Source organism: Carassius auratus, unplaced genomic scaffold, assembly GCF_003368295.1.
Source record: "Carassius auratus strain Wakin unplaced genomic scaffold, ASM336829v1 scaf_tig00214021, whole genome shotgun sequence".
In the NCBI taxonomy this organism is placed as follows: domain Eukaryota; kingdom Metazoa; phylum Chordata; class Actinopteri; order Cypriniformes; family Cyprinidae; genus Carassius; species Carassius auratus.
Window position 1 is genome coordinate 536,206 of NW_020527496.1, and position 26,034 is coordinate 562,239.

The following is a 26,034-nucleotide window of genomic DNA, read 5'->3' on the forward strand; positions in this document are numbered from 1 at the left end:
TTTGAGAAAACATCACATAAGCTAACTTCATAAGTTGATGTTGATTTTCCTAAAATGTTTTTTATTTATTTATTATAAACTCACCACTATAGTGATAAGTGTTTCCTTTGGTTGGGCACTTGGAACTTTGTTTATGTTACTATGACTTTCTTTCTATTAATGCAGCAATGCGTCATGAAATCAGAATTATTTGATTTCAAAGGAGGAATAGTAATAAATAGGTTTAGAATGTGAACTATCTTCTAATTAAAACACTGGTGTATTTTTTTGTATGTGTTTAAAAAATTTACTTTTTCAAATTACATTTTTCATAAATACCGATATGCTTTTAATTGGGTTTACATAATCCTTAAATAGTGTGTGGTAATATGCTAAAGACACACACATACTTAAACATTCAGCACGTGAATCGCAACAATGGTACAATTAAATTTAATTGACTTTCATTAATTGCAACAATAACCATTTTATTTTCTCTTTTTGTTGTGCTACTAATGACAGAGACAGCAAATAAAATTGGCAAATTAAAACAACATCTGTAAAACGAAGAAACTGCTAAATTTATTCTGCCGCAATGCATTTTGGAAGTCAGTGAGTAGCTATCATGAGTCATGAGTAAACCTAAATTAAAGGATCAAGAACCCCCTACAGTTCTTTTTCAGTTAATAGAACTCTGGTGTAAGTAAACTATACTAAGCATTTGTCAGTACAACATACTATTACTATTTCACTTCCTTTTTTCAAGGCAATCGGTTTGCATGCTTTTTATAAGTAAGCCCAACTACTTCAATTTTACAGTTTATTATATTACTATTAGTTATATATACCATTATGCTATTTATTAATATATTGAATAAGCTTTTATTTTTATATTCACAGTTTTCATTTTTGTTTAGTTTAAGTTTTAGTAGTTTTGCTATGTGTTTATCATTTTATTTATTTAAAAATTTATATATATATATTTTTAAGCAATTTTATTTAATTAAATTGTACAGTTTATTATATTAATATTAGTTTTATATACCATATATATACACCCTTACGCTATTTATGAATATATTGAATACGTTTTTATTTTTACATTTACAGTTTTCATTTTCATTTTAGTTTAGTTTAAATTTAAGTAGTTTTGCTATGTGTTTGTCAGTTTTATTACATTTTATTATATTTCTTTTTAGCTTTAATTTTTATTTATGCAATTGTATTTATGCTATATATTAGTCTGCATCTACATTCACCCATACTCAGCACATGGCCTAGTTTTCTACATTTAGTTAGCTTGCAGCTCAGACAATTTTACAGGAGCTTTTAATACTAATACAGCTCATCCAGTAGAATTTAGTGTAATGTATCAATTTTTTTGTTGAATTCATAAAAAAACCTGAATGCGACTGTGCTTTAATTTTGAAGAGATGTTGAAGAGCAGAGCATTTAAAACCAGAATGTGCATTAGATCACGCAAAGATGGCACCAAAGCCTACCAACGTGCATGTTGGGTGATAAATGATGTAAAAAGTAAATGAAGTAGGTGATTTTTCACTGTTTTGGTGTGAACAGTCGGAAACCTGTTTATCAGGAAACCAGACAGACATGTCTTAAAATATCAGAAAATATTATTATTATTATTATTTTTGTTTTGAAGCAAGTCACAAAGTGTGTGTTTACCTGCCGTATCTGTCTAATTTCATAACTTCTCTTTGACATCTGTTCTTGAATTAAGCTAAACAAAATGACCATATATTAACAGTACCTCAGAATGAAGTGACTAATGATTATGGTGATGTTGGACATGGAATATTAGCATAATACTTAGTGTAGCCGTTGTCAAACGGACTCTGTGGAAAAGTTCAGAGAAAAACAGTCTAAAAATAAAAAAATAATAATATATATTATTAAATCAGTAACTAAATAATTTGGTAAATATAAAAAAAATCAAATAAATAAATAAATATACAATGCATCTAAAAAAAACTAATACTATAGTCATTAGAAAATATATACACAAAAGAAATGTAATATTTTCTAAATAATGTACACTTTAATTTTCACAGTCTGTATAGATATATAGCTGTTTTTTACATTTTAGGATGGGGGTCTCTCGCATGAAAATGATCATAATTGGGTGTCTGTGGCATATAAAACTTCTGGATTAGTGCATAGTGTGCAGTATACACTGTTCAGTGGCTGCTACTGTGAGGAACGCAGAACACAGTGATAAGCGTTTCAGACCAAAGTGTGCTGTTACATGACCTCATTAATTCAGCATCTATTTCAGATATAAAAAATAATCATCTTAAATCCGCCAAGAGGGTAGTGTGCAAAATTGCAGCTGATCTGATGAATTCAACACAATAGGAAGGTCAAGCATTGTGGGATATAGTATCCCATGAAGTGTGCACTGATGTATGTTGCACGTATTTGCAGATGGAGGACCCTTGACTTTTAATCTTTAGTGTATCCTGAAGATACAGAAGAACAAGCAAGTTTCCAGTCTGCCCACATGAAACATAGATCCTAAACTAATATACAGTAAAACACCTTTGAGCATCACGTCAACACAGCGATTTTGAAGCATCAATGAGGTGTTGAATGATCAGTTTGTGAAAAGCATGTATTTGTGTAACTGACCCTTCACTGTGGTGCGTGTGCTCTTCAGTGCTGCCGTGTGCGCGGGTGTGGACGTCTCTGGAGAACGGCCGTGTGACGGTTCACCCTCCAGGCCCAGCGGTGGAGGGCACCATACTGCACTACAGCTGTCTGGAGGGTTTCATCCTGGTGGGCAGAAACAGCACTCAGTGCACTAAACTGGGCAAGTGGGACTCACCCAAACCTGTCTGCCACTGTGAGTGCCTGTGTGTTTGTGTACTTTCAAACTCAGAGCAGTTTTATATTTCATTCATTACTTATAACTCTGTTATCCTCTTTCTCTCATGTGTTATGCTTCTAATGTAGATGACAGACATTATACAGGTAAGACTGTTTTGTGTTCTTATGTATGAGGCCAGTATTGTAATTACTGAGGAGCCATTGTTACTTTGCAATAAACTAAATCTTTATAAAAGGACTAATGAGTCTCCAAATAGAAGAATCCCACGACTTGGCTAAGATTTCCATTTCACATCTAATTCCCTAGAGGTGAAGATTTTTGTCGACAGGTGGGACATGTCCCCACAGCTTTTTAAACAAGTTGATTCTGCCACTTCCACCTTTTGAAAACCATTGAAAAAATAGGCACTCTGAAGGCTTACAGAATAACACATAGCTAAAGCATCTCCAATCCATTGTACTCCATAATGTATTTCATTGATGTTACACATAATACATTTCTGAAAGTAAGACAGGCCCGATCTGTAAACCTGCTCACACACATATCAAGATTTATAAACAATATCTGACGATATTATGTGAAAAACCACTCACTCCGGACCATACACACTCTTATATTGTGGAATCGAGATGACGTAAAAAAACAAAAAACAAAAAAAACAAAGAAGCTTTGTATTTACACATTAAGATTAAATATACTACCCTAATGAATGAATGATTGAATGAGTTAAAGGGATAGTTCACCCAAAAATGAAAATTTGATGTGTGTCTGTTTACCCCCAGGGGATCCAAGATGTAGGTGGCTTTGTTTCATCAGTATAACACAAACAGAAATGTTTTGCTCATCGTAGCAGTCTATCAGTCTTATAATGTAAGTGAATGGGAATCACGGCTAAAACATACAATAAAACTAATAAAAAACAAGACTTTTCATTCTTGGGTGAACTATGCTGGCAGCCATATCACCCTGGAGCCCAAGACCGGTTGCCCACTGAAGATAAGCAGGGCTGAGCCTGGTCACTACCTGGATGGGAGACCTCCTGAGAAAACTATGTTGCTGCTGGAAGAGGTGCTAGTGAGGCCAGCAGGGGGTGCTCACCCTGTGGTCTGTGTGGGTCCTAGCGCCCCAGTGTAGTGATGGGGACACTGTACTGTCAACAAGCACCATCCTTCGGATGGGACATTAAACCGAGTCCTGACTCTCTGTGGTCATTAAAAATCCCAGGATATCTTTCGAAAAGAGTAGAGGTGTGACCTCGGCATCCTGGCTAAATTCGCCCATTGGTCTCTGACCATCATGGCCTCCTAATATTCCCCATATCTGCTGATTGGCTTCATCACTCTGTCTCCTCTCCACCAGTAAGCTGGTGTGTGGTGGGCGTTCTGGCACACTATGGCTGCCGTCGCATCATCCAGGTGGATGCTACACACTGGTGGTGGATGAGGAGATACCCCCTGACTATGTAAAGCACTTTGAGTGCCTAGAAAAGCACTATATATATATATGTAAGTAATTATTATTATTATCCCTTTAAGCACACAAATTACATGAAATAATTATCCAGAAGTTAACAGTTTTATATATTTAAGAGGCATGAATAGAAATATGGATGCACTGCTTTTAGAATAGACATACTGTGTGTGTTAATGACAGCAAAGATTGCTTGGCTGTGGAAATTCTGATTTATATTGTGTTCTATTACAGAAATCAGAGAGTCTGAGCTCAAAGAAAATGTTTTTTTGGAATAATGATCATTGATGTGAACTTGAGTCAGAAGATGGGTTAGCAACACACACACACACTGCCGGAAACTGTTCCACACCTACTGAACCATTGCAGGACATGCACTGTTGGCATTGTGAGGCTACTGTACATAATGTGTCCAGTCACAAACAACTAACATAAAATGCACACAAATGGAGTGAGAACTGACACTAAAGCCTGATGAGCTGTACAAATACATTTGTATGTACATATTTCCAGGCACAATGTATCTGATAGATCTATACTTCACACCCCACCATCCTCGCCACAACCTAGTCCCCTCCAATTTTTAAGACAGAAGATAAACCACTGATTTTTAGCAACTAAGAACCCTTGTGAAAAAGAGGTGTGCTTAAAGGTAAAGGTTGTAGGACCTGCCACTAGAGGGCGCACTACCAAAACAATAACAATCACATGGTTTAATGATGCTAAGAAGGAGCGTGGAGAAACTGTGATCACAAGATTAAGAATTGGACATACAGGTCTCAATCATAATCTCAGTCGTTTAGGGACACACGTAACCGGGCTATGCATACATTTGGACAAAAGAGAGACTGTAGAACATGAAGCATACAGCACAGAGAGAACCATACTGTTAGAAAAAGTCAAAGAATTGGGATATACACATTTGTCAAAAGAGGGTTTATTTTCTTTTCATGCATCAAAACCATCAGCATGGCCTGTTCTCATGAGATACTTAAAAGAAACAGGTTTATTTGATATAATTTAAGAACAACCAAAAACAATTTGTGTGTGTGTGTGTGTGTGTGTGTGTGTGTGTGTGTTTATATATATAGCATCTAAATCCGCATTGAAGCTCCACACCCCAAACAGTTGGTGGAAGTAATGCACCAAATTGGTATGCCAACAGCCAATAAATTTAAAGAAGAAGAAGAAGAAGGAGTGTGGAATGATGGAATTTGTTAATGCAAAGACACGATCAGACGATGGATCAGACGAGTCCTCGTGCGGTTCTAGAGACTTGATGCCCCGCGTTTGGCGTGTATGTGCCAAAATACTAATCTTGTTGATCGTTATAATAGCATACGTTTTCTGTAAAGATACGAATCAAAACAACTCACCTGTCTAGTAAAACACAAGTGAGATCGGCATCTCTTTCTTGTTGAAGTTTGTCGCGAAGCTCTCTCCATCTATAAAATGCCAGTGTCAGTAAAGGCGGTAACGAAGGGTAACTAACGTCATTGACAGGCGACTTGCTCTGCCCCGTGTCACTGTTTAGAATGGGAATTTTCGCATGATTTACAAGTAGTTGGAAACATTAGAGATATTGTTAGTAATCAGCTGGGCAAAATATATAACACTACCCTAGTTGTTTTGGGATATTTTACTGCAAATATCTTACAAATTGTACCTTTAATTGCACTGACTGTGCAACTGAGTGTAAATTATAATGTTACAAAATAATAATGTACATTATTATTATGTAAAGTAAATTGTTTTAATAATCATTTTGTTGTGCTTTAAAGAAATACCTTTATTTTGATGTGCTGACTAGTATACTAAGGCACATGTAAAGTATAATTTCAAATGTAGTGAGTTATTCAATGTTACATTTAACTTAAATATATTTTAATTGCACTTAATTGCAATTTAATCAATACATTAATTACAAATACTCTATATTTAAATAGATGTCATAAAAGTTTTAATATAAATTAAATCAATGTACATTTTAGTTTACCACAAATGTGTCACAGGTGTCACTGTACTTTTTTCCTGAGAGTGTAATTAAGTCACACACTGTAAAATTCAGCTAATTGCATTTCATATACATTTGGAAAATTATAAAATATTTTCATTTAAATGCAATTAACATTCAGTTAATTGTTGAAAATTATATTAAATTAATTTCTATTCAGTTCCTTTGCATAGAAAGTAAGCATTGTACAAATAATTTTTTACTTTTTATTATTTGTTTTATTTTATTTTGTGCTAGAAATTCTTCTCATTTTGAATCGTAAACGAGCACCATTGGTTTTTTTTACCATTTATTTTTCCAAGGAATTTTTATGGTGTTCATCCCTACCTGGCAGTGGCATTGTTTAGTGTAAAGAACTGTGAATTTCCCTGATCAAAAGAAAGAGTAAGATGAAAATCTTCTCTCCTGTCAAAAGGGGGCAGCCTTTCATTCAGCAGTCAGTGAGTTTATTTACCAACCTGAAGGGGGCAGCATTAGACAAGGTAATTTTGCTAGTACAATACAAAAATTTATGTCAGAAGATGGCAGTATTGAGTGCACAGAGAGCTATGCATCCTGTAAATGAGACTGTCATACAGTGCTCACTGATGAGAGCCCATGTATGCTATGTATATGCATATTGTATATATGAAAAATGTATTTATTAACACAATAGGAAGTAGGATTGTATCAACCAGAGATGCATAATGCAACACGTGACTGCTTGAGTTCAGATATACTGTAGATTCGCCGCGGGACTGCACAACCTTGACTTCCACCGTGCTGGATCGAGGTGTATGAATTGTAGATACTCGTCCGGGATGTTTTGGCATGTGCACGTGTGCGTGACACTGTGTGCAGATCAGCCCGTGGTGTTTGCTAAATTGATTAATGGAGGTGTCACTGTCCCAATATGGCAGTGATGTCTGCACACTGAGAGAGAGGGTGATGGAGGGCTGGCCGCCAGGAAATGAGAGAAGAGAGGAGGATGAAAATGAAGGAGGGGAAATGAGATGGAGAAAGAGAGAGAGGGAGTGAAAGCAGGGTAAAGGGAAAAAAGAAGGAGAGGGGGCACAAAACTAGGGGGTTGTTGGAAAAGAGAGATAGGATGGAAGAGAAAAAGCAATTTAGGAGGAGGGATGGGAAGAGTAGATGATTTATGCACTACATCTACTCAGTAAATGGCGTTTTCTCACAGTTTTTACCTGGCTGGAAACACACTCCCAGGTGATCACATGCTTTCTGCTACCACCTGTCATGATTACCTGCACAGCAGTGGCTATACTGATCCATACGAACCTTTAAGTGTTACAGATTACATTTGTACTGGCTAATCCATATCGTGTGTCATTACTTAAGGCTACTTCGGCCACAGATGGAAATCACTCAGTCGCAAACAATGAGCCAATCCATCTAAAAAGTCACATGACACAAAATTGCCAATGATGCTGATGAGAATTGCTCTGTTAGCAACAAGGCAAAACACTGTAGATATGCCTAGCAACTGGCTAGAACCTGACACAACTCCAGAGCAGCCTAGTACCATCTAAAGCATCCTAAAAACACATAACAACCAGAATATCAGAACAACCTTCCAACCAACAAGAACACCCTAGCAACACCAAAATGTATAAAGATATAAAAATCAAAGTCTTCTTCTTTAGAAAAGTTATAGACACTCCCCAACTAGTCGCTAAATTTGATGTATACGTTTAATACTTAGGATAGGGGCTTGTTTACATCACTAACCCTAAGTATGAGTAATAATTATAGAGATGCTTGCCTTAACAAGCATGACTAACAAGCCGCTCAGATCTAAACAATGACAATGTACAGCATCAGACCAGAGGAAGTATTGAAAGCTCTGGAATTGAATGCACTGTCTGGTCATGAAAAAGGAACAGGCATTGTCTGTGGATATCATTAGTCTTTACTGGGTGAGATAGGATAATGTGATGTATTGATTGATGAAATAGGTGGCTAAGAATGAGTGTAATGAAGGTTTGGTGTTTGTTATGGCTTTTAGTCATTAGACAAGCACACTGCTGCCCTCCGGAGACAGGACTTTAGGAGATGCTGCCGTTCAATATTGATGTTGAAAATGAAGCTCTGTGATTGGTCCACTCTCAACATTCAGGATGCCGCATTAGAGGATTTTAATTAAGAGAGGATTCACACAGAGCCGGTGTGATCCTGCTCTATCTCTCTCTCTTTCTCTTTCTCCACCTATCGACGGAGCTCACAGCATGTAAAAGGTCATCACATGAAAGCATCTCAGTGTGAATGAAAGCACCGTGCTTGTCAGAGTATGTTTTAATTCATCGTGTGTATGTGTTTCGATGCACCTTTGAATGTCCGTTTAGTGCTGCGTTTCTCTCTGTGTGTGATAATTTCACGGGTAGCCAAGAAAAAAGGTCTCCCTTTGGATTGATTTCCCCAATGGCATTTACATGACATTCGCAGTGCACTGCCCACTCAAACCTGGAACAGGTTTCTGTATCCATGGATTTAATCTCATTCTCAACAGAAGTCTGTGAAATCCGTGTGCAGTCGGGCAGGAGAATGAGACCGTAGAGAATAAACAAGGGTTAGATTGAGCTCTCCTCATTTTTTTAAGTCGCATTTTATTTAAAAGTGTCGATATATTATTGAGAAGCAATCAAAGAATTCTGGTTTTGCAGAAATGGCTTGCACCTACAGCAGTGTGTCAAAAAAACCTCCTGTTTGCTATTTTCTTGTCCGTGTTACCCAGTCCCTGCACCTGCCACTGCACACATCACCAAAATACAACACAACCACAGCTACTGACTTGCCACATACGTTAAGACACCTGCCACACTGACTTCCAGAAAATGACACATCTGTAACACCAACCGGTGACGATCGACACGATGCCACACTCATCACAGCTGCTTCCCCTGACAGCACACTCAGTATCTCATATACCATATTGGATTTTTAACCCTGGGTTATCATGTTCCATGTTGCATGCTGTTTAAGCCCTGAGTTGGTAATTAAAGCTGAAATGGTAATTTTTTTTTTCTTTTAAAATACTTCCTTCAGATTAATATATCAGTATTAATATATTAATATATTAATATGCCATATACATCCTTATTTGCATATATATATATATATATATATATATATATATATATATATATATATATATATATATATATATATATATATATACATATACATACATACACACACATTCAATTGATTGAAAGTGACAGTACAGTATAAAATAGTATAGAATAACTATAAAATAAATGCTGTCATGAAAGAGTACAGAAAAAACAATGTATGGTTCCCCCAAAAATATTAAGAAACACAATTAATGTTTTTTAATCAGCAAATCAGCATATTATAATGATTTCTGCAGGATCATGAGTCACTGAAGAATGAAGTAATGTTGCTGAAATTTCAGCTTTGCATCACTGGAATAAAATAGATTTGTAAAATATATTACAAAGAAAACAGATATCTTAATGCAATCTTGGTAAGCATTATATATATATATATATATATATATATATATATATATATATATATATATATATATATATATATATATATATATATATATATATATTAAAGATGTTTTTTAAAAAGAAAAACATACTCGCCCCTAATATTTAAACATCCACATTGACAATCAGGAATTTAGAATTTAATTTAAACCACTTAATAAAAAAATGGATTTTTTTTTTTTTGATTTTGACTAATTTAAAATAAATAAATAAAAATTAAACAATAGAAAAAATATATTTAAGATTCTGCACTAAGATTTTCTTTTTTTCTTTGATTAATGTATAATTTTTTTCAGTACCTTTTCACTCAAATTGTTATGCTGAATTTGTAAGAAAAAAAGCAAAAAGCAATTATAACCACCAAATTAGTGTGAATTGTTGGTTAACCCAGGGTTAAAAGTGGCTCTAACCCAAGGTTCACAAATGCTCAGGGTTAAATGTAGCACAGATATCCTGAAATCAGATCCACTCACCTCCACATATTGGTATGAACGACAACGATGTTCCCAGATTGGGTGATGGAAAGGCAGCAGTGGCCTGAAAGTGGGGTGAAGCCGGCATCATCTGTTTTGTGATTTATCAGTGTCTCTGTTGACCTCCATCATGTCAGCTGATCTTCGGTATCGCCTAGGTTAAGTGGCTCACCTGTAGCCTGCATTTGAGAGAAATGATCCACATAGCATCCTAATCCTCGAGACCAGCTCAGCTGCCGGCTCCCCCCCCCCTCCTTCCTCCTTCCTTCTCTACGTATCCCACTCACACTTTCTCTATTACCCTGCCAAGCTCTTGTGTATGTTTAATAATGTGACCATTGATTTGAATACAAGTATTCTCTGCCACTGAAGGCTATTTGAAAATAATGAGCTGTACTGTGCCGATCGCACGGCTGGAAGAGAAATAATGCTTCGAATGTGGCGTAAGTAGGTTTACAATGTCATTTATGTGAATTTCCTTTCCCAATTATCCCTGCTGCATGTGTGTATTAGAACCAATGAGAGGAGTTTCTTTACAAGCCTCTTAATAACACGCCGCACGCTTCACGCATCACCGCAGTCGCTTGGAGGAGAAGATGCTGATGTAATCAAATCTAACTTGTTACATGGTTTATCAATGTCTTCCCTCCCTCAGGTTCACGCTTTCCCTTTGGAGACCCTGAAAATACCTCGCCATCAATCCCGCTTATTCCCTTTCTGCCTATTCATGGAGGGTGCAAAAACACAAGGGTTCTCGAACAATGAAACGAGCTCTCCGATGACAAACGCATCATAAGAGATGGACCATAAACATGAGGGATGGTGGAGCCAGGAATAGCAGAGAGGGTCCAACTCTACTTATGAGGCAGGGAGATTAGAGGGTGTTTTACTGAAGCATGGCAGATCACATTATCGCTACTACATCCAGCCAAATGAGAAGCGGGAGGAGAAGATAAAGGGGAAGGTAGGGTGAAAGTATAGGCATAAATGATGGCAGCGGAGGTGAAACTTTGAAGATTGCAGCAATGACAAACACACTTGTGAGATCAGCATTTTTGGAATCTGATCGGGCCACTCCAAATGTGGTTTTAAATCTCATATACTACCATTTAAAAGTTTGGGGTTGGTTGGTTGGTTATATTTGTCAAAGAAGTCTCTTATGCTCACCAAAGCTGCATTTATTTAATCAAAAACAGTTAAAATTTATAACATATTTTTTATATTATTACAATCCAAAGGCACCGGTGTTTTTTTTAATTAATTAATTTTTTTAATATATATATCCTTAAGCATCATTACTTCAACTTTCAGTGTCACATTATCCTTCAGAAATGATTACAATATGCAGATTTGCTCAAGAATCATTTCCTATTATTATCAATGTAGAAAACAGTTGTGCTGATTAATATTTTGATATAAACTACATTTATCTGAAAAAGAAATATTTTGTAACATTATAAATGTATTGAATTTAGTAATTCTTAAAAAAAAAATAGTTTGAATGCTTGGGTACATCTTACATCTGGTTGCACTGACTTACACGTAACCGTGTTTGAATTCTTATTTTAATTCTTAGCTCTATTCATAAAGGTCATTTTGGCATTTACAGAGATTAGTGAATTATAATTATTTATAGCTCATTTTAGAGGGGTTTTCGTCGATTTTACGTGGTATTACTTATTAGTTAAAAATCAAAATGGAATATAAACAGACATTGTGCATTAGGCCTTGTAGTGTAATCCAAACCAGAAAGAGGAGGTGGAGCAGGCAGTTACAGGAGACAGTTTGGAGATCAACCAAATTCTGTAAACCACATAGTTTAATCTAGCACGCATTCATGTCAAGTAGTTTTGTGGTCATTCTTCTCATTACAGAGTAAGTGTAGAAAAAGAATGCAACCACAGCATGCAGTGCATCAAAGGCGATGGCGAAGAGTGGAGCACTGGAATATTTTCTCAGCAAGACTTAAAAGACGTTGTCAAAAATTGCTTTTACCTGCTGTCCACTGTGTAGAGAGTACCAGATGCAAACAATGGAACTTACACTCTGATATGGGAACTGCATGTGTTTGAATGAAATTAACAGACTGAGTTTAACAGTCATTTACGAGAACCACATGCTTTAGAGCACACCGCTTTTTGGCGCATTTTAGCCAGGAGCGTTAACCATCAGTGGGTTAGTGGAGGATTTAGAGGGACAGACATTCAAAACAACAGGTGTGTTATTAAGCAGTGTCTGGTCATATTTCACACTCCAATTCAACAGAGCAGCCAGGAGATGCGGTTGAGGCTCGCTCACTGTGATACAATCCCGGCATGGAGAGATTCTGACATTGCTTTGTTATCAAAGCGTCAAACACAGACATGGATTAAAACTTCTATGTCGTGGAAGTAGGTGGCGAGCAGTGCATTTCCGTCCATGTTTGAACGTTCCTTGGCTCCTCAGTCATCATGACGGCTGAGTGATCTGTCTCCTGATATTCTACAATTCATTTACTTCTGGGAGGCCTGGGGAACAGGCGATGATGCGATCCTGAACCCTGGCATTTAGCAGCAAATTACATTTGGTGTCAAATCTAACAAATCTGTTTGGAGAACGCACTCCGTGGTGGGCAAATAAAAGGATCACTAGGGGGATGAGAGGGAAGGCTATTGCTGGATGTTGAAATCGCAGCACAAACCATCTGTAGGGGATTGGGTATTTATTTACTCAAAGTCAGATGTCTGGTTTTGATTCTCCTCCGCATATTGAGTCAACCTTTATTATTATTTAATTATGCCTTGTGAAAATTAACAACAGATACTTTTGTTCTTCACTTGTGCACTTCACAATGTAATGCATATCACTGGCGCCTTACAACCGCCTGCCTGCTATCATGTGTTTGGTGACCTGGCAAACTCAAGAACCAATCAAGCTGCCCAGCTGTGACCTGGCAACCAGAACAGCCAATCACAGTGTCCCGCTGTGACCTTGCAGCCGTGGCATGGCATGGCGACTTACGCGACCATGATCATTAGCCAGCAACCACCTGTCACTTCACATATATCCGCTTCTCTGTGAAGGTCAAAGAATCGATTGTAATTGCAGAGGATGTCTTTCTTCGTAAAAATGAAAGTCTTTCTTATGAATATGATGTCAATGGGGTGTCATTTTCTTCGACACAATCTGTCTTGATGGTTGGTTACAGCAGAGCTCATTTATCAGCTTGTGCACCGGCAACCTCTCAGTATATTCTGACATTTCCCCACAATTTAATGACCAGATATACACTGACAGTTGATTTGAGGTGTGGGCCAGATAATAACAAAAACTCCTGTACAAATGTATTCTGTAATGCATGTGTGTTTTGTTAGCTGTATCCCATTATGAGCACAATCCCCAACTTGGCCCAGTAGGAGAAATATTGCACAAATGCAAACCAGGTTCTTCCTTAAAGGGTTAGTTCACCCAAAAAGGGAAATTCTGTCATTAATAACTCATTACCGTCCATCTTCAGAACACAGTTTAAGATATTTTAGATTTAGTCCGAGAACTTTCTGTCCCTCCATTGAAACTGTGTGTACGGTATACTGTCCATTTCCAGAAAGGTAGGAAAACATCATCAAAGTAGTCCATGTGACATCAGAGGGTCGGTTAGAATTTGTTAAACGAGTCAATCTTTTGTTCGTTTTCTGGCTCGGCTCGGTGTTCATCTTCAGTTCTCTCTTCACAGCAGTTCAGTCAGTGTACTGTTTGAGTAAATGAATTACTCCGGGATATAGGTTTGTTTGAACTCAGAGGGAGTGTCAGCCACATTAAAAAAGTTAACAGCTTAAGTCACTTGTGGATTAATACGCATTGGAGATGCGAACCATTTCAAACGATTCAGTTCGATTTGGTGAACTGGTTCAAAAAGATCTGGTTACATCGAATGATTCGTTCGCGAACCAGATATCACTAAACTGCAGTGAAAGCGCTCACAACAGACCTGGAAGAGAAGACGATGCTGAATAAAGTTGTCGTTTTTGTTATTTAAATGACTCTCATGACCTGGTTGTTTTTAGTAGCCTAAATCAAACCCATACAGTAAAATCTATGTTGTCCAACTATTGAATGAATGACACCAATAAGTCCCCCCTTTGCTTTGGGTTTTACACTCACTAAAATGAACTGGCTCATGAGAGTCAATGTAGTCTGATTCCTGAACAAGTGAGCCACCTCTTTTTATTGATTCATAAGCATACAGAACAACCGGTGTTGTCTGATTGTAGTCAGTTCTTTTTAGTGAATTAAAAACATACAACTTAGTTAAGTTCATGAATCAATAACTTTTATGAGCCAGTTATTTCAAGTAAATCAGAAACATGCACCAAAATCAGTGTAGTCTGATTCCTGAATGAATGACTCTTATGTTATTTTTGGTGAATCAAAACCATATAGCACAAACAGTGTAGTCTCAAACAAATGGCACTCGAACTAATCAATCTAATCAAGTCAGTTGGTTTAGAGAATCTGTTTGTTTAGTATTGTTGTTCAATATATAGCAGACAAGTTATTGGATTGCATTTATTCTTTGCCTTTAAGAAGACATCACTTCTCCCCCCAAATTATTATTCATTTAAAGAACTAAACTAAAGAGTCATTAATGGAACCATTTAGGAACCAGAAGCGGAACCAGAAACATTTAATTCATTGCAATTCCCATCTGTGTTTTTAAGGTTCAGAGAACAGGAACACAATGACAGAGATTTAGATCATTCCTCCAACTGTGAGTGTGAGCCCATCAAACACAGGATATCTGGCTGCAGCGCCATTTAAACTAGGATTAGATGTCGAATTGTGCAGTTATCTTAACACCAATCCCATTTGACTGGCCACTAACCAGTAGACAGTGTGGATATGGCTGTATCTTAAAATGATCCATGCCTTTAGATCTGAAGAAAGTGACTTACTTGGTCCCATTAAGGCAGCAATGTGGTGCATCAGGTGTCTGAATTACTGGCAAAGACAGTGAAACGTGGCCCACAGGGACGTTGGCAGCCTGCTGCCAGCTCTTTGTGTATGCAGAGGGATTGTGGGGTAGAGCTGCTGACCTCCACGTGCTACAGCTTTGCGGGGCTCTGCATGACAGCGGCAAGATTTCTCTCGAGAGGCAGTCTTGCCTCATATTCCCCCAGTTGCTTTCAACCTTGACATTCTTCTCAAAAAGCATGTGAAGATATCCATATTAATTCTGGTGATATCCAGTCTGCTGTGTCGTGATCCTACTCTAAGCAGCCCGGGACATTCTACTCAGTCCTCTTATTTGCAAATGCACACAAAGACATGGCAATAGAAGGACAGTAAAAGGGAATATTTATCTCTCAGATTTTGAAAAAGATAGAATACCAGTATGGTGCTTTCTAAAGTTGCACTGTTTACTGGTACTACGGTAGTATCACGATACTAAGGCTACAAAATATTGCCGTGCCCCTGTATTTGTCATCACGGTTCTACCGTAAGTAATGTATGTGGGACAGCTGCTAAAATGTTTGAACACTTGTGCCTTCAAATAAGCAGAACAAAGGCATCTTTTTTTTCCTATTGATTTTCTCCAGTGCCCTTTAATGGCGCAAAATACTTGTTGCTTAAGGCATTGAGATTTCCGCTGTCAGTTTGTGTTGGGGGATATCAGCATATGGTTTTGTTTTGGGGTGTTATCGCTGCTTTCCCTGCTCTTATCCATGCTAGGCTGTATGGATGCACAGGGAGTTCTTGCCCAGAACAGAACCATACTCCTAATCCAAACTGTATACTAATTGTCAATCATCGTTGACAACAGCGGTCCTGACAGAAATCAAGCGTAGTTCTGTTCTGGCAGGTCACGTCAGACAAGATCGTATCAGTTGAATCTCAGTTAAGCCAGTTGTACAATGTCCACTATTTTCTCCACGCTCAAGCAGCTGTAGCGACAACAGTGTCTTGCAATCAATACAGGTGTTTTGAGGTTGGATGTAAAAGTGAGCATAAAAGGGTGCAGTGGATTTGTTTTTCATGGTAATGCACCAAAAAAAAAATTATATATATATATATATATATTGAAGAGAGGTTTGGGGTGAACAATAGTGCATTATCATTTAAAGAGACATGCACCGAAATAGGTCACTGTGAACAGAGCTGTTTTTAGTAAAAAGGGTATCGTTTTAAATGACCATTGACAATTTTAACCAAAATATGTTGCAGACATTTCATGGAGAGCCTAAAGAATCATACCAACTTGTGGAAAATGGGCATCTGATTTCCCCTTTAATGTATTTCTATTGAATCCAACGTTGGGGGACGTCGTGGCCTAATGGTTAAAGTTTTACTCCTAACCCTAAGGTTGTGGGTTTGAGTCTCAGGCCGGCAATACCATGACTGAGGTGCCCTTGTGCAAGACACTGAACCCCCAACTGTTCCCCGGGCGCCGCAGCATAAATAGCTGCCCACTGCTCCCGGGTGTGTGTTCACAGTGTGTGTGTTCACTTTGGACGGATTAAATGCAGAGCACGAATTCTGAGTATAGGTCACCATACTTGGCTGAATGTCACTTCACTTCACTATTTAAAACTGGTTTTATTTTAAAACACTTAGAAGAGAAAACCTGAATTGAAGTGCACATTTCATATTGATAAATTTTACAATATATTTGTGAACAGAAATCTATTGTGTTTAATTTGTCTTTGAAGACGAACAAATGTTTTAATGGTCTGGAACATTGTTATGATTCACTAAAAAGAACTGGTTCATTATAATCATAGGAATACACTGATCGTGCTGCATGTTTTTGATTAATAACTGGCTGGTAAGATTAATTCATTCAGGAATTATATTACACTGGTTTATAATGTACCTAATTGTTTGGAACGCCGTGAACAATTTCACCAAAACCTTAATTATAATTCAAAAATCCAGAACTGAGTCAGTGATTTTGCTGTACCGACATTAAAACATCATAGTTCAAAATTAAGAAAAATTACCACAACCTTTTGTAATTTCTCTCAGAACCACTATTGTCAAAAATGATTGATAATTGACATACAGTTTGGATTTGGTATAGTTCTGTTCTGGGCAAGAAATCCCTGGATTTCCTTGCTGCCTAACATGGATAAGAGAAGGGAGAGCAGCAATAAGCCCCTAGGGTAAACATAGCAGAACCAACGTAAATGCATTGCAGATATCATAAATGTTCAATAATTTGCCGTAAACATTTTAGAAATTAAGTTGATTCAAAGGGGAATCAGTAGGCTGAATCCTGACTGGACGAAAGGAGGAGCTGGGGATGGAGGAGGGTAATTAGCTATTGAGCCATCACAAAGCTGTTGATAATACTGAAGGAACTTATATATGGATGCTGTGATGGGCATTGTATCCTATTGGTTGACATGGATTAAATAAACTGGTTTCGTTGTACCATTGCAGCAATGAATCAAAATATTTTTTTTTATTATTTATATTCCATGTGTAGAGATTTCTGATGCACTGGTTTGTTTGTGATCAGGTGAGAAACCTAGGACTATTTCATAAAAATAGTGTTTTGCAAAAAATTCAATATGCTGGAATTATTTCAATGATGGAAATTAAATCAGAGGTACAGTATGTGTTTTTGTGTGATCAAAAGGATTCCAATGACATAAAACACTGGAGCAAGTGACAAGGTGTTATGATGACTTTTGTGCATTTTTTTTATTTTTTATTTGACCATTCAGGATGAGACCTTTTGCCTTAGATCTCAATAAAAGTGCTAAAATTCTTCCAATTTCCAGAGCTGAAAAACATCATTTTAGCAATGTCAAATAATTTACCATAGAAATATATAATTTATACCTTCATAACTGTTATAGTGCCACCTATTGGCCAATCACCATAAAAGTTGGTGTGCATGTTTACAATCGTATGTTGCATATTCTTACCTAATTTCATGAAGTTTCTTTTAGAATTGATAGGCTTTTGGGTAAACGAGTCTAGAATTGAGGGCTAGTGCCACCCTGGAGGCTAATCGCCACTCTGCATGCGCCACACATACAGGGGTGTATTTCATCTGTGGCACAACCCCAGGGCACTTGCAGCAGCTGCTAAGCTAATACCAGTTCTCTGATATATAACCAGTGCCTGTGGGTTTTAATATTGGAGAGAATGTGAAAATCGGAACAGTTTGTGAGAGAGAGAGAAACAGAAAGGTGGCCTGAAACCTCTGCTGCTATTCCATCTCCAGTTGAGCCTAAAGTGCTTCCCTAACAAACAAAACATTGACTCATTGTTTTAAAATATGTAGATTCTATATTCACTAATCAGCTTTGTCTAGAATGTGAGTGAAAATATATCAGTGGAACAATCTGAATATCCCCAAGGCATCTAGCGAAAGCGATATCTCGTGTTTCTGCCTGGAATTTCGTTATTCATTTCAAAGTCTGCTTGATCATGGCACATGTCACTCCTAACTTTGAGTATCAATGTGATCTATCCGTGTTTTTGAGAAGAGAAGTTGCAAGATCAGCCGTGGGAATAAACGGAGCAGGAGAAAACAGCAATTCTCATCACCTCTCAGGATTAGTGAGAGGGCGAATGTGTTACCAAAACCAATGGATGTGTAGAAAAATGGCACTCAGCTCGGTGGAAAAACATTGGGTTCGGGGGAAGGTGAGGAAGAGAGAGGAAGCGAAGGATTGGTGTCAGACCATCAGTTTGGAGATACATTATTGAAGACTACAGTCGGGCACATGTAGCCAGTCCTCTATGGACACCGGCGGCGCCAGGGGGGGTCCTGGGGGGTCTCAAGACCCTGCCAAAAAACGCCTTGACCCCCCATTTGACCCCCCACCCTCTTCCTGATTTTATATATATATATATATATATATATATATATATCCGGGATAAATATAAAAAATATATATTCAAACTACGCAGAATAATAATAAATAATAATTGTTTCTACATTTATTCGTACACTGAACGAGAATCGTTTCTGTCGGACGCGTCCGATTCGAGAACCGAGGAGCTGATGATACTGCGCATGTGTGATTCAACGTGAAGCAGACTGACTCACAGCTCGTCTGAACCGAACTGATTCTTTTGATGATTGATTCTGAACTGATTCTGTGCTAGTCTTATGAGCGCGGGTAAATCGAAGGCTTGAAAGAAGGGCAGTCGTCGCGAATTACATTACATCGAGCGCAAAAGAACCGGTGAACCGTTTTTTTCCCCCCAACTAGTTTTATTTTATCGAACTGTCCGAAAGAACCGGTTCTCTTGAGCACCTGCTCCTTTGCCCCTTAAGTGCCCTTTTGTCAAAGCAAAATTTCCTCGATTTTTTTTTGTAATAACATTCCCTTTTGTGAATGCCTGCCCACGCCCAATCATAATATTAGAACAATTTATTAATAATAATTTAGACGTAAATAAAATGACCAACATGATGACCTTTCACCTTACGACGACCTCATCCAACGCTCATTTTTTTAATTGCTAAGGGATATTTTCAACCCTGCGGCAGCTGGTAAGTGGTGTTTCATTCTCAGCGAAGTGATTTTGGTGTTTATTTACTTATTATTATTTTACTAGAACGATGTGATGTGAGAAAATGCAGATATGTTGCTGTGTGTACTGTGTAGAAGTAACGCTAGTGTGCTGTTTGAGGGAGAAAAGTTTCACAGGTATCGAGGGGTCTGGTCTTTTTTATGTTATTTGACTACACTATTATTATATTACAGTACTTATTTATTTTTTAACACATAGAGTGCCTTAAAAATAATTATCACAACACTGGTAAGGCTTATTCAGATTTTCTCATTCTCTGAATTATCATTATACTATTCAGAAATGAATTAAAATATAATTATATTTTAAATGTGATGCAAATATTTTTTTTTTTTCAATAGCAACAGTGTTTACAACAGCAAGACCACTTTAGCCTGTAAACTCAATAATATCTCTCTGGAAATAAATGTAAAAATATAAATGGCAATAAAAAAAATGCATAATATACCTGACATCAAAGCGCAGTGTGAAGGATATGAATAACAAATGTAGCCTGTCATTTGTTTACATTGCAAAGGTGTTTGATTTTAGACAACAACTACAACAGTAATAAAAATATGAATCACTATATTCCAGTGTATCAGTTTTTTATGTTTTGTATCAATATTTAAGGTGGACTTATTGATTAGGTCCAACCCTTTAAAGTTTTAAAGTTTGAGCATATTGTTTGCAAAATGCAATTGATTAATTAATTAAAAACAAAGTAGTTGATATGCTGTGTTGTTTTTGTTGTTTAGTAGCAGTAATATGCAGTTATTAGCCGTGTGCACTGTATTTTTTGTTGGTTTTCATGAGACCCCCCTTGAAATGACCAGGACCCCCCATTGCCCCCCCAATCAAAATTGTCTGGAGCCGCCACTGTCTATGGATCCTGTTTACCAGGATGTATCTGCTGCAAGGTGCAGGATTAGTGTGAGCGGTGGCTGGGAGTTTGGAAATAGATGGTGCAGTGGAGATGAGGGTGTGTGGGAGAGAGAAACGAAGCGTGTGATTCATAATGTAGGGTATAGCAGGTTTTTGTCTAGAATGGTTCAGGATACATCCAATCCTTATATTGATTGGAAAACAACAACAAAATGTGAGTGACATGAAATCAGACTAAACTGCGACTGAGAATGTAAGGATGCAATTGCGGGAAGGAAGACGTTATTGAATGAAAATACGTCTGTAATTAGGTTCCGAGCAATAGACAGTGAGAGAAAGAAAAATGTGGATCTGATGGTTTGGGTGTAGTTGGCGGGAAAGGAGGTGGGGAGAAGGGTGGGTAATAAACCAGAGTGGTTGTGTTAAGAGGTTGTAAATTCAAAGTGCTCTGTGAAACGGAGAAGGAAAATGAGACCCACACATCTACGACTCTCTCTCTCACACACACACACTCGTTTCCAGCTCTCTTTCTCTCACACTTTCTCTCTCTCACACGCACATACATACACATTCTCTCTCTCGCGCGCGCGCTGCCTCTCTATAAACCAGCACATCTCTCTCTCTCTCTCTCTCTCTCTCTCTCTCTCTCTCTCTCTCTCTCTCTCAGTCTCACTCAGTCTCCTGCTGCATCCAACGAACACAACACACTCACTCACTGCCGTGACTTCGTTTATCGTTTCTTTTGTTTCCTGACTGGATTTTATACCGTTCAGCCACAAAGATATATCGCGCTAATCGGGTTTCACTCCGAATTCATTAAAGACGCGCGCAGAAGATTCCAGTGGATCGTGGATAACGCGACGCTTTCCATAAACAAACACGTAACGTTCATTTCTGTGCTCGATTCGTTCCGGGTTCGGGAGAAGCGTGAGTATAGATTACAGCACGAAATAGTCTTGCGACAACGACAGATTGTTTTTGTTTTTAGCGCTCCCGCTCGTTAACGTTATTTCGGGTAGATGTACTCTCTTGTTACATTTTAAACCGCTTCTTTAGACTCTTTGTAACGTCACGTTAACTTTTAACGTCAGTTGCGTTCACGAGCTTAATGTCGGCTATTTAAAACTTTGGTGAACCTTTGAAACTTAGTACATTTTAAGCGTTCACGAGCTGTGCGTGCGCAATAGTTCAGTACGCGGAACCTGTTAACGCGACGCTTATAGTTTTTTATATAGTTTATAGTTTTGTCAGGTCACTTAGAAAAATCTAAACCAAATGCCTTTGAATCGTCATCGATGTTGTGTTTAAATTTTAAACGCATCCAAGCTGAAAATGTAAAAGTGGATTTTAGTGCATCTAAAAGTATATTAAATATATATAGGAGTTCGGGGTAAGCATTCGCGTGAGATTTTGAATGAATAATTTCAGTATTGAAGGAGACTAAACTTTACACTATCCAATATATATACAATATATATAAGTAAAAATTTCATGTAAAACAACATCAAGAACATAAACTGTGTTGGCACACACTCATGCCCACTATGGCCAAACTATCCTGGCATCACAGCAGAGGACGGCACTTGGTATCAACTTCCTACTTTGTTTTGGCCACCCTTACTTTACTGTTCTCCTGGTCCTGCCCGGTTCTAGGCAAGAAGAAGCTCTACATTGGAGCCCTGTTCCCGATGAGCGGAGGATGGCCGGGTGGCCAGGCTTGTCTCCCTGCTGCCCAAATGGCCCTGGATCTGGTGAACAAGAGAACGGATATTCTTCCGGAGTATGAGCTTGAATTAATCTACTACGACAGTATGGTAAGTGAGCACTGCATGTGAGCCTCTTTAATTACTTTCCATTATGTAAACTGTTTGATAGCATGCAATTGAGTGTGCACCGAACTAGTCACTCCATAAGAGTGTTTACTTGCTGTTGATGTTATTTATTCAGACAGTGTGGAGAGTCATTATCAGTGGCTTGCTGAAGATTTGTGTTCACAGGAGATTTCTGAGCAAATTTACATTTTACGACAGCATATTAGGTCAGCTGTAGTATGCTAATAGGGGTTTGGTGGAAGCTAATGAACATAATGTTCTTTAAATGGGAATTTGTACTTGATTCAGTGTGACTTCATTAAAACTGCACAGAGGAATGTTTTGACAGCATCATATTAGTTATGCTGTCACCTGAGGTTTGCTGGAAAATATCTATTCATAGTGGCCCAATATACCTTCCGCTTTCCCTGTTCATATCTTTCCATTGGCTTCACTCTCTCTCTATGTCTCTCCATCTTTCCCACCTGCGTCCCTCCTCCCCCGCACAAGAGATGCCAATGCATACTGCCTCTCTCTCTCTCTCTCTCTCACTCACACAAACATACACACACACATATGCAGATTGCAAGCCAGAGTTTTAGACAGAAAAGACATACAGATACATGCAGAGCGCAAACAGTTAATTCCCTGTGACTGTTCGGTGTTGCTAAGAGCTTCGCCGTGATTGGTTGGAACGGGTCTGCATTGGAACCCCGCTTCAAAGATACAGGAGAAGGAGGAGAGACTGGGGGTGGAGGTTGGCATGACAACAGTTTCCAAGACCACTGCTGTTCAAACAAACACATAAGGCCACAGATTTCTTTGACAAAAGAGAGAAAGAAGCATGGTTATTTATGATTATTGCATAAACAGAGTCAGATGGATAAATGGGAGAAATTAGCTGGCTGGTCTGAGACTATAGATGTATGAAGTCCCGTTCTTCCGTCTGCACTCGGACATATTGAGAGCATCTTTTCTGATCCCCAGCAGTCGGTGGATGTACTCAGAACCCCTGTGGATCCGAATGAATACATGCACACAGAAACACTCTCACGCAGAGAGCCGCGTCTGATTAGGATTCAGCACCACGGACAGCTACATTTAGAGAGCAGGAAAGCGCTGTGTCATCAGGAGGTTTAAGGCGAGCAGGAACATTTCATCTGAGTTGGGTTTTAGATATTCAGACCCAGATGTTCGTTAAAACCTGTGCTCAGTGTAGTTCTGGGCTGTCCTTGGCTCTGCGCGGGGAGGGTACGAGGGGGGCATGCTTATAAGTATGGACTGGACCTGTAGAGCAGTGAAGAGAAACTACAACAAATATATTTTTAAAATTCCCATTTACTCTTATAGGTAAAAAAAAGAAGAAAAACACCTCATCTGTAAAAAGGGTCCATAGAGTTCATTTTGTCAGTTGTTTTGTAATTTAGTATGGGCCTGTCTCAAATGCCCTTTTTAGTTTTTATCATATTTTGTTTTTGTTTAGACAAGTCCCAAATAAATTTTAGTTTTAGTCAATGAATATGTTTAATTTTAGTCATGCTGCATAATGGTTAAACTGCTAACCATGATTATTTTGCTCAAAATTATAATTGTGATTACTGATCATGATTGTTGTCATTTGAGAAATTTCATCATAAATACTGCACTTTTTTACCTCATCTAGTTTCCTGATTTATTATATTATCATATAATGTAATATTAACACAATCTCTACATTATGAAAACTTGTAAATCTCAGAAGCTTCTCTCAAAAAACAAAACACTGAAAATCCTAATATTAATTGCAATAATTCCAAATGATATTCTTGTTTTCCTATTAAAATAACAACAACAAAAAGTTAATATTTCTTGGCACCATAGTTGAGCAGAATATCACAATGGAGATCACTAAAATCCAACATTTTGTCATTGATTTTAGTTCATCATAATTCATCACTTTTTCCACAGAGAGACCATGCGTATGGTTGCTAGATTGAAAGTAAACGCTAGGCAGAAAATGTGTCCTTTTTGGAGAAAAGCTGTGATGGGGGGATTTAAATTCTTGACATCTTGCAACCTCAAGCATGAAAACCCGCAGAGGTCTAAATTATTTCTTCTCTTTTATGTTGAAGAAAATATAAAGAGATTTTATATATAGGGAGTTTTTAATTTTGAATCTATATTTTGCTTTGACTTTGTTCTTCAATGATATTGCATGTTGAGATAGTTACAGTTAGTGTTTAATGATGTCAATGTCATCTTTTCTTATTCATGGAAAAAGGTTGTTAATTAATATTTTTTTATCATATGTCATGGTTTTGTTAAAGAAAGTGCTTATTTGCTGTTCAAGAAACATTTCTGAATATTATCAATGTAGAAAACTGTTGTGCTGCTTAATATTTTTGCAGGAACTGATACAAGGACAGCATTTATTTGAAATATATTTTGTAACATTATAAAAGTCTTTACTGTATAATTTAAAGATCACAAAATAGTTTTGTAGTAGAAATTTGTATTTTAATTACATAAATGTGGCTTGTTTTCTGTGTAGTTTCTTAGAACCTTTTATGATCAGTCAAATATATTGTTAAATAAGTTCCTCCTATCTTCAGGATAATCTTTATTCTGTTTTTAAGAAAAAAATAGAATTCAGTTTTTGCAGTTGTTTTGATTTTGTGGAACCCAGGTGCTTTTTAAAGTGTAAGGCTCACGCATGGCTTCCCTCAGGGTTGGAAAGTCAGAGCCCAAACAAAGTCTCCGTGCTGGGGATATGATTCTGCCGACGACCCCCAGGGAGTCTGGAGAGAGTCTGCTCAGAGATTGCACCAATCAAGCCTTGAATCATGTTAAAGTCATGTTTGTTTTTATTCTTTATAGCTTTTGCTCCTGTTTAAGCTGTTCTTTGTTCCCAAAACAACAAAAGCCCAGCTTTAGAAATTCTGGCTGTTCTCGAGGCCACTGGCTGCAACTGTGCAAGTTTGCTCTCGACACATGATCAATTGTGGCTTTAATCTACTATTATCATTTAAATGAGATACTGATTTTTCATTGACAGTAATTTTAAGACAAATTGGGGGAAAAAAGATGCTGATTGTCAGCGTCAGGTTAAAGACTGATGAGAATCCACGTTTAGCAAACAAACATTGTTTGTTGGTCTGTGTATGAACAAATGCATGTGTCCTTGGAAGGCTTGGGCTGTTTTTTGATTGATTGCTTTATTTCTTTCACACACGTCATCATTTTAAAGACAAAATTACAATAGTTATAGAAAGGTTAATGTGTAAAAAAAGGGGAGACCCCAAAGAAGCTATTAAAAGCTTTTAGGAGGGGGCCCAATAATACCATACAACATATAACATACAAGGACAATCAGGTTACAATTAGGTTTCCTGTACATTATGTACAGTATTTATTGATTTATCCATGTTTGCTGTTATGCTTTCCCATGCAGATATATCTCTACTTAAGTGATTCAGTATGAAATGAAGTCACTTTCCTATATACTGTAGCAGAGAAGAATACAGTGAGAATTATTTTTATTTATTTA

At 37.6% G+C, this 26,034-nt stretch overlaps 1 protein-coding gene across 2 annotated transcripts in view; it reads left to right on the plus strand.

The window, feature by feature from the left end:
• LOC113090818 (gamma-aminobutyric acid type B receptor subunit 1-like) overlaps positions 1-26,034 on the plus strand; it is a 112,136-nt gene that overhangs the window by 39,369 nt on the left and 46,733 nt on the right. For both annotated transcript variants that reach the window (XM_026256423.1, XM_026256424.1), the window contains exons 5-7: positions 2,657-2,842; positions 2,953-2,970; positions 22,351-22,511. In XM_026256423.1, the coding sequence (XP_026112208.1) occupies positions 2,657-2,842; positions 2,953-2,970; positions 22,351-22,511 (365 nt within the window). The remainder of the gene's footprint in view (positions 1-2,656; positions 2,843-2,952; positions 2,971-22,350; positions 22,512-26,034) is intronic.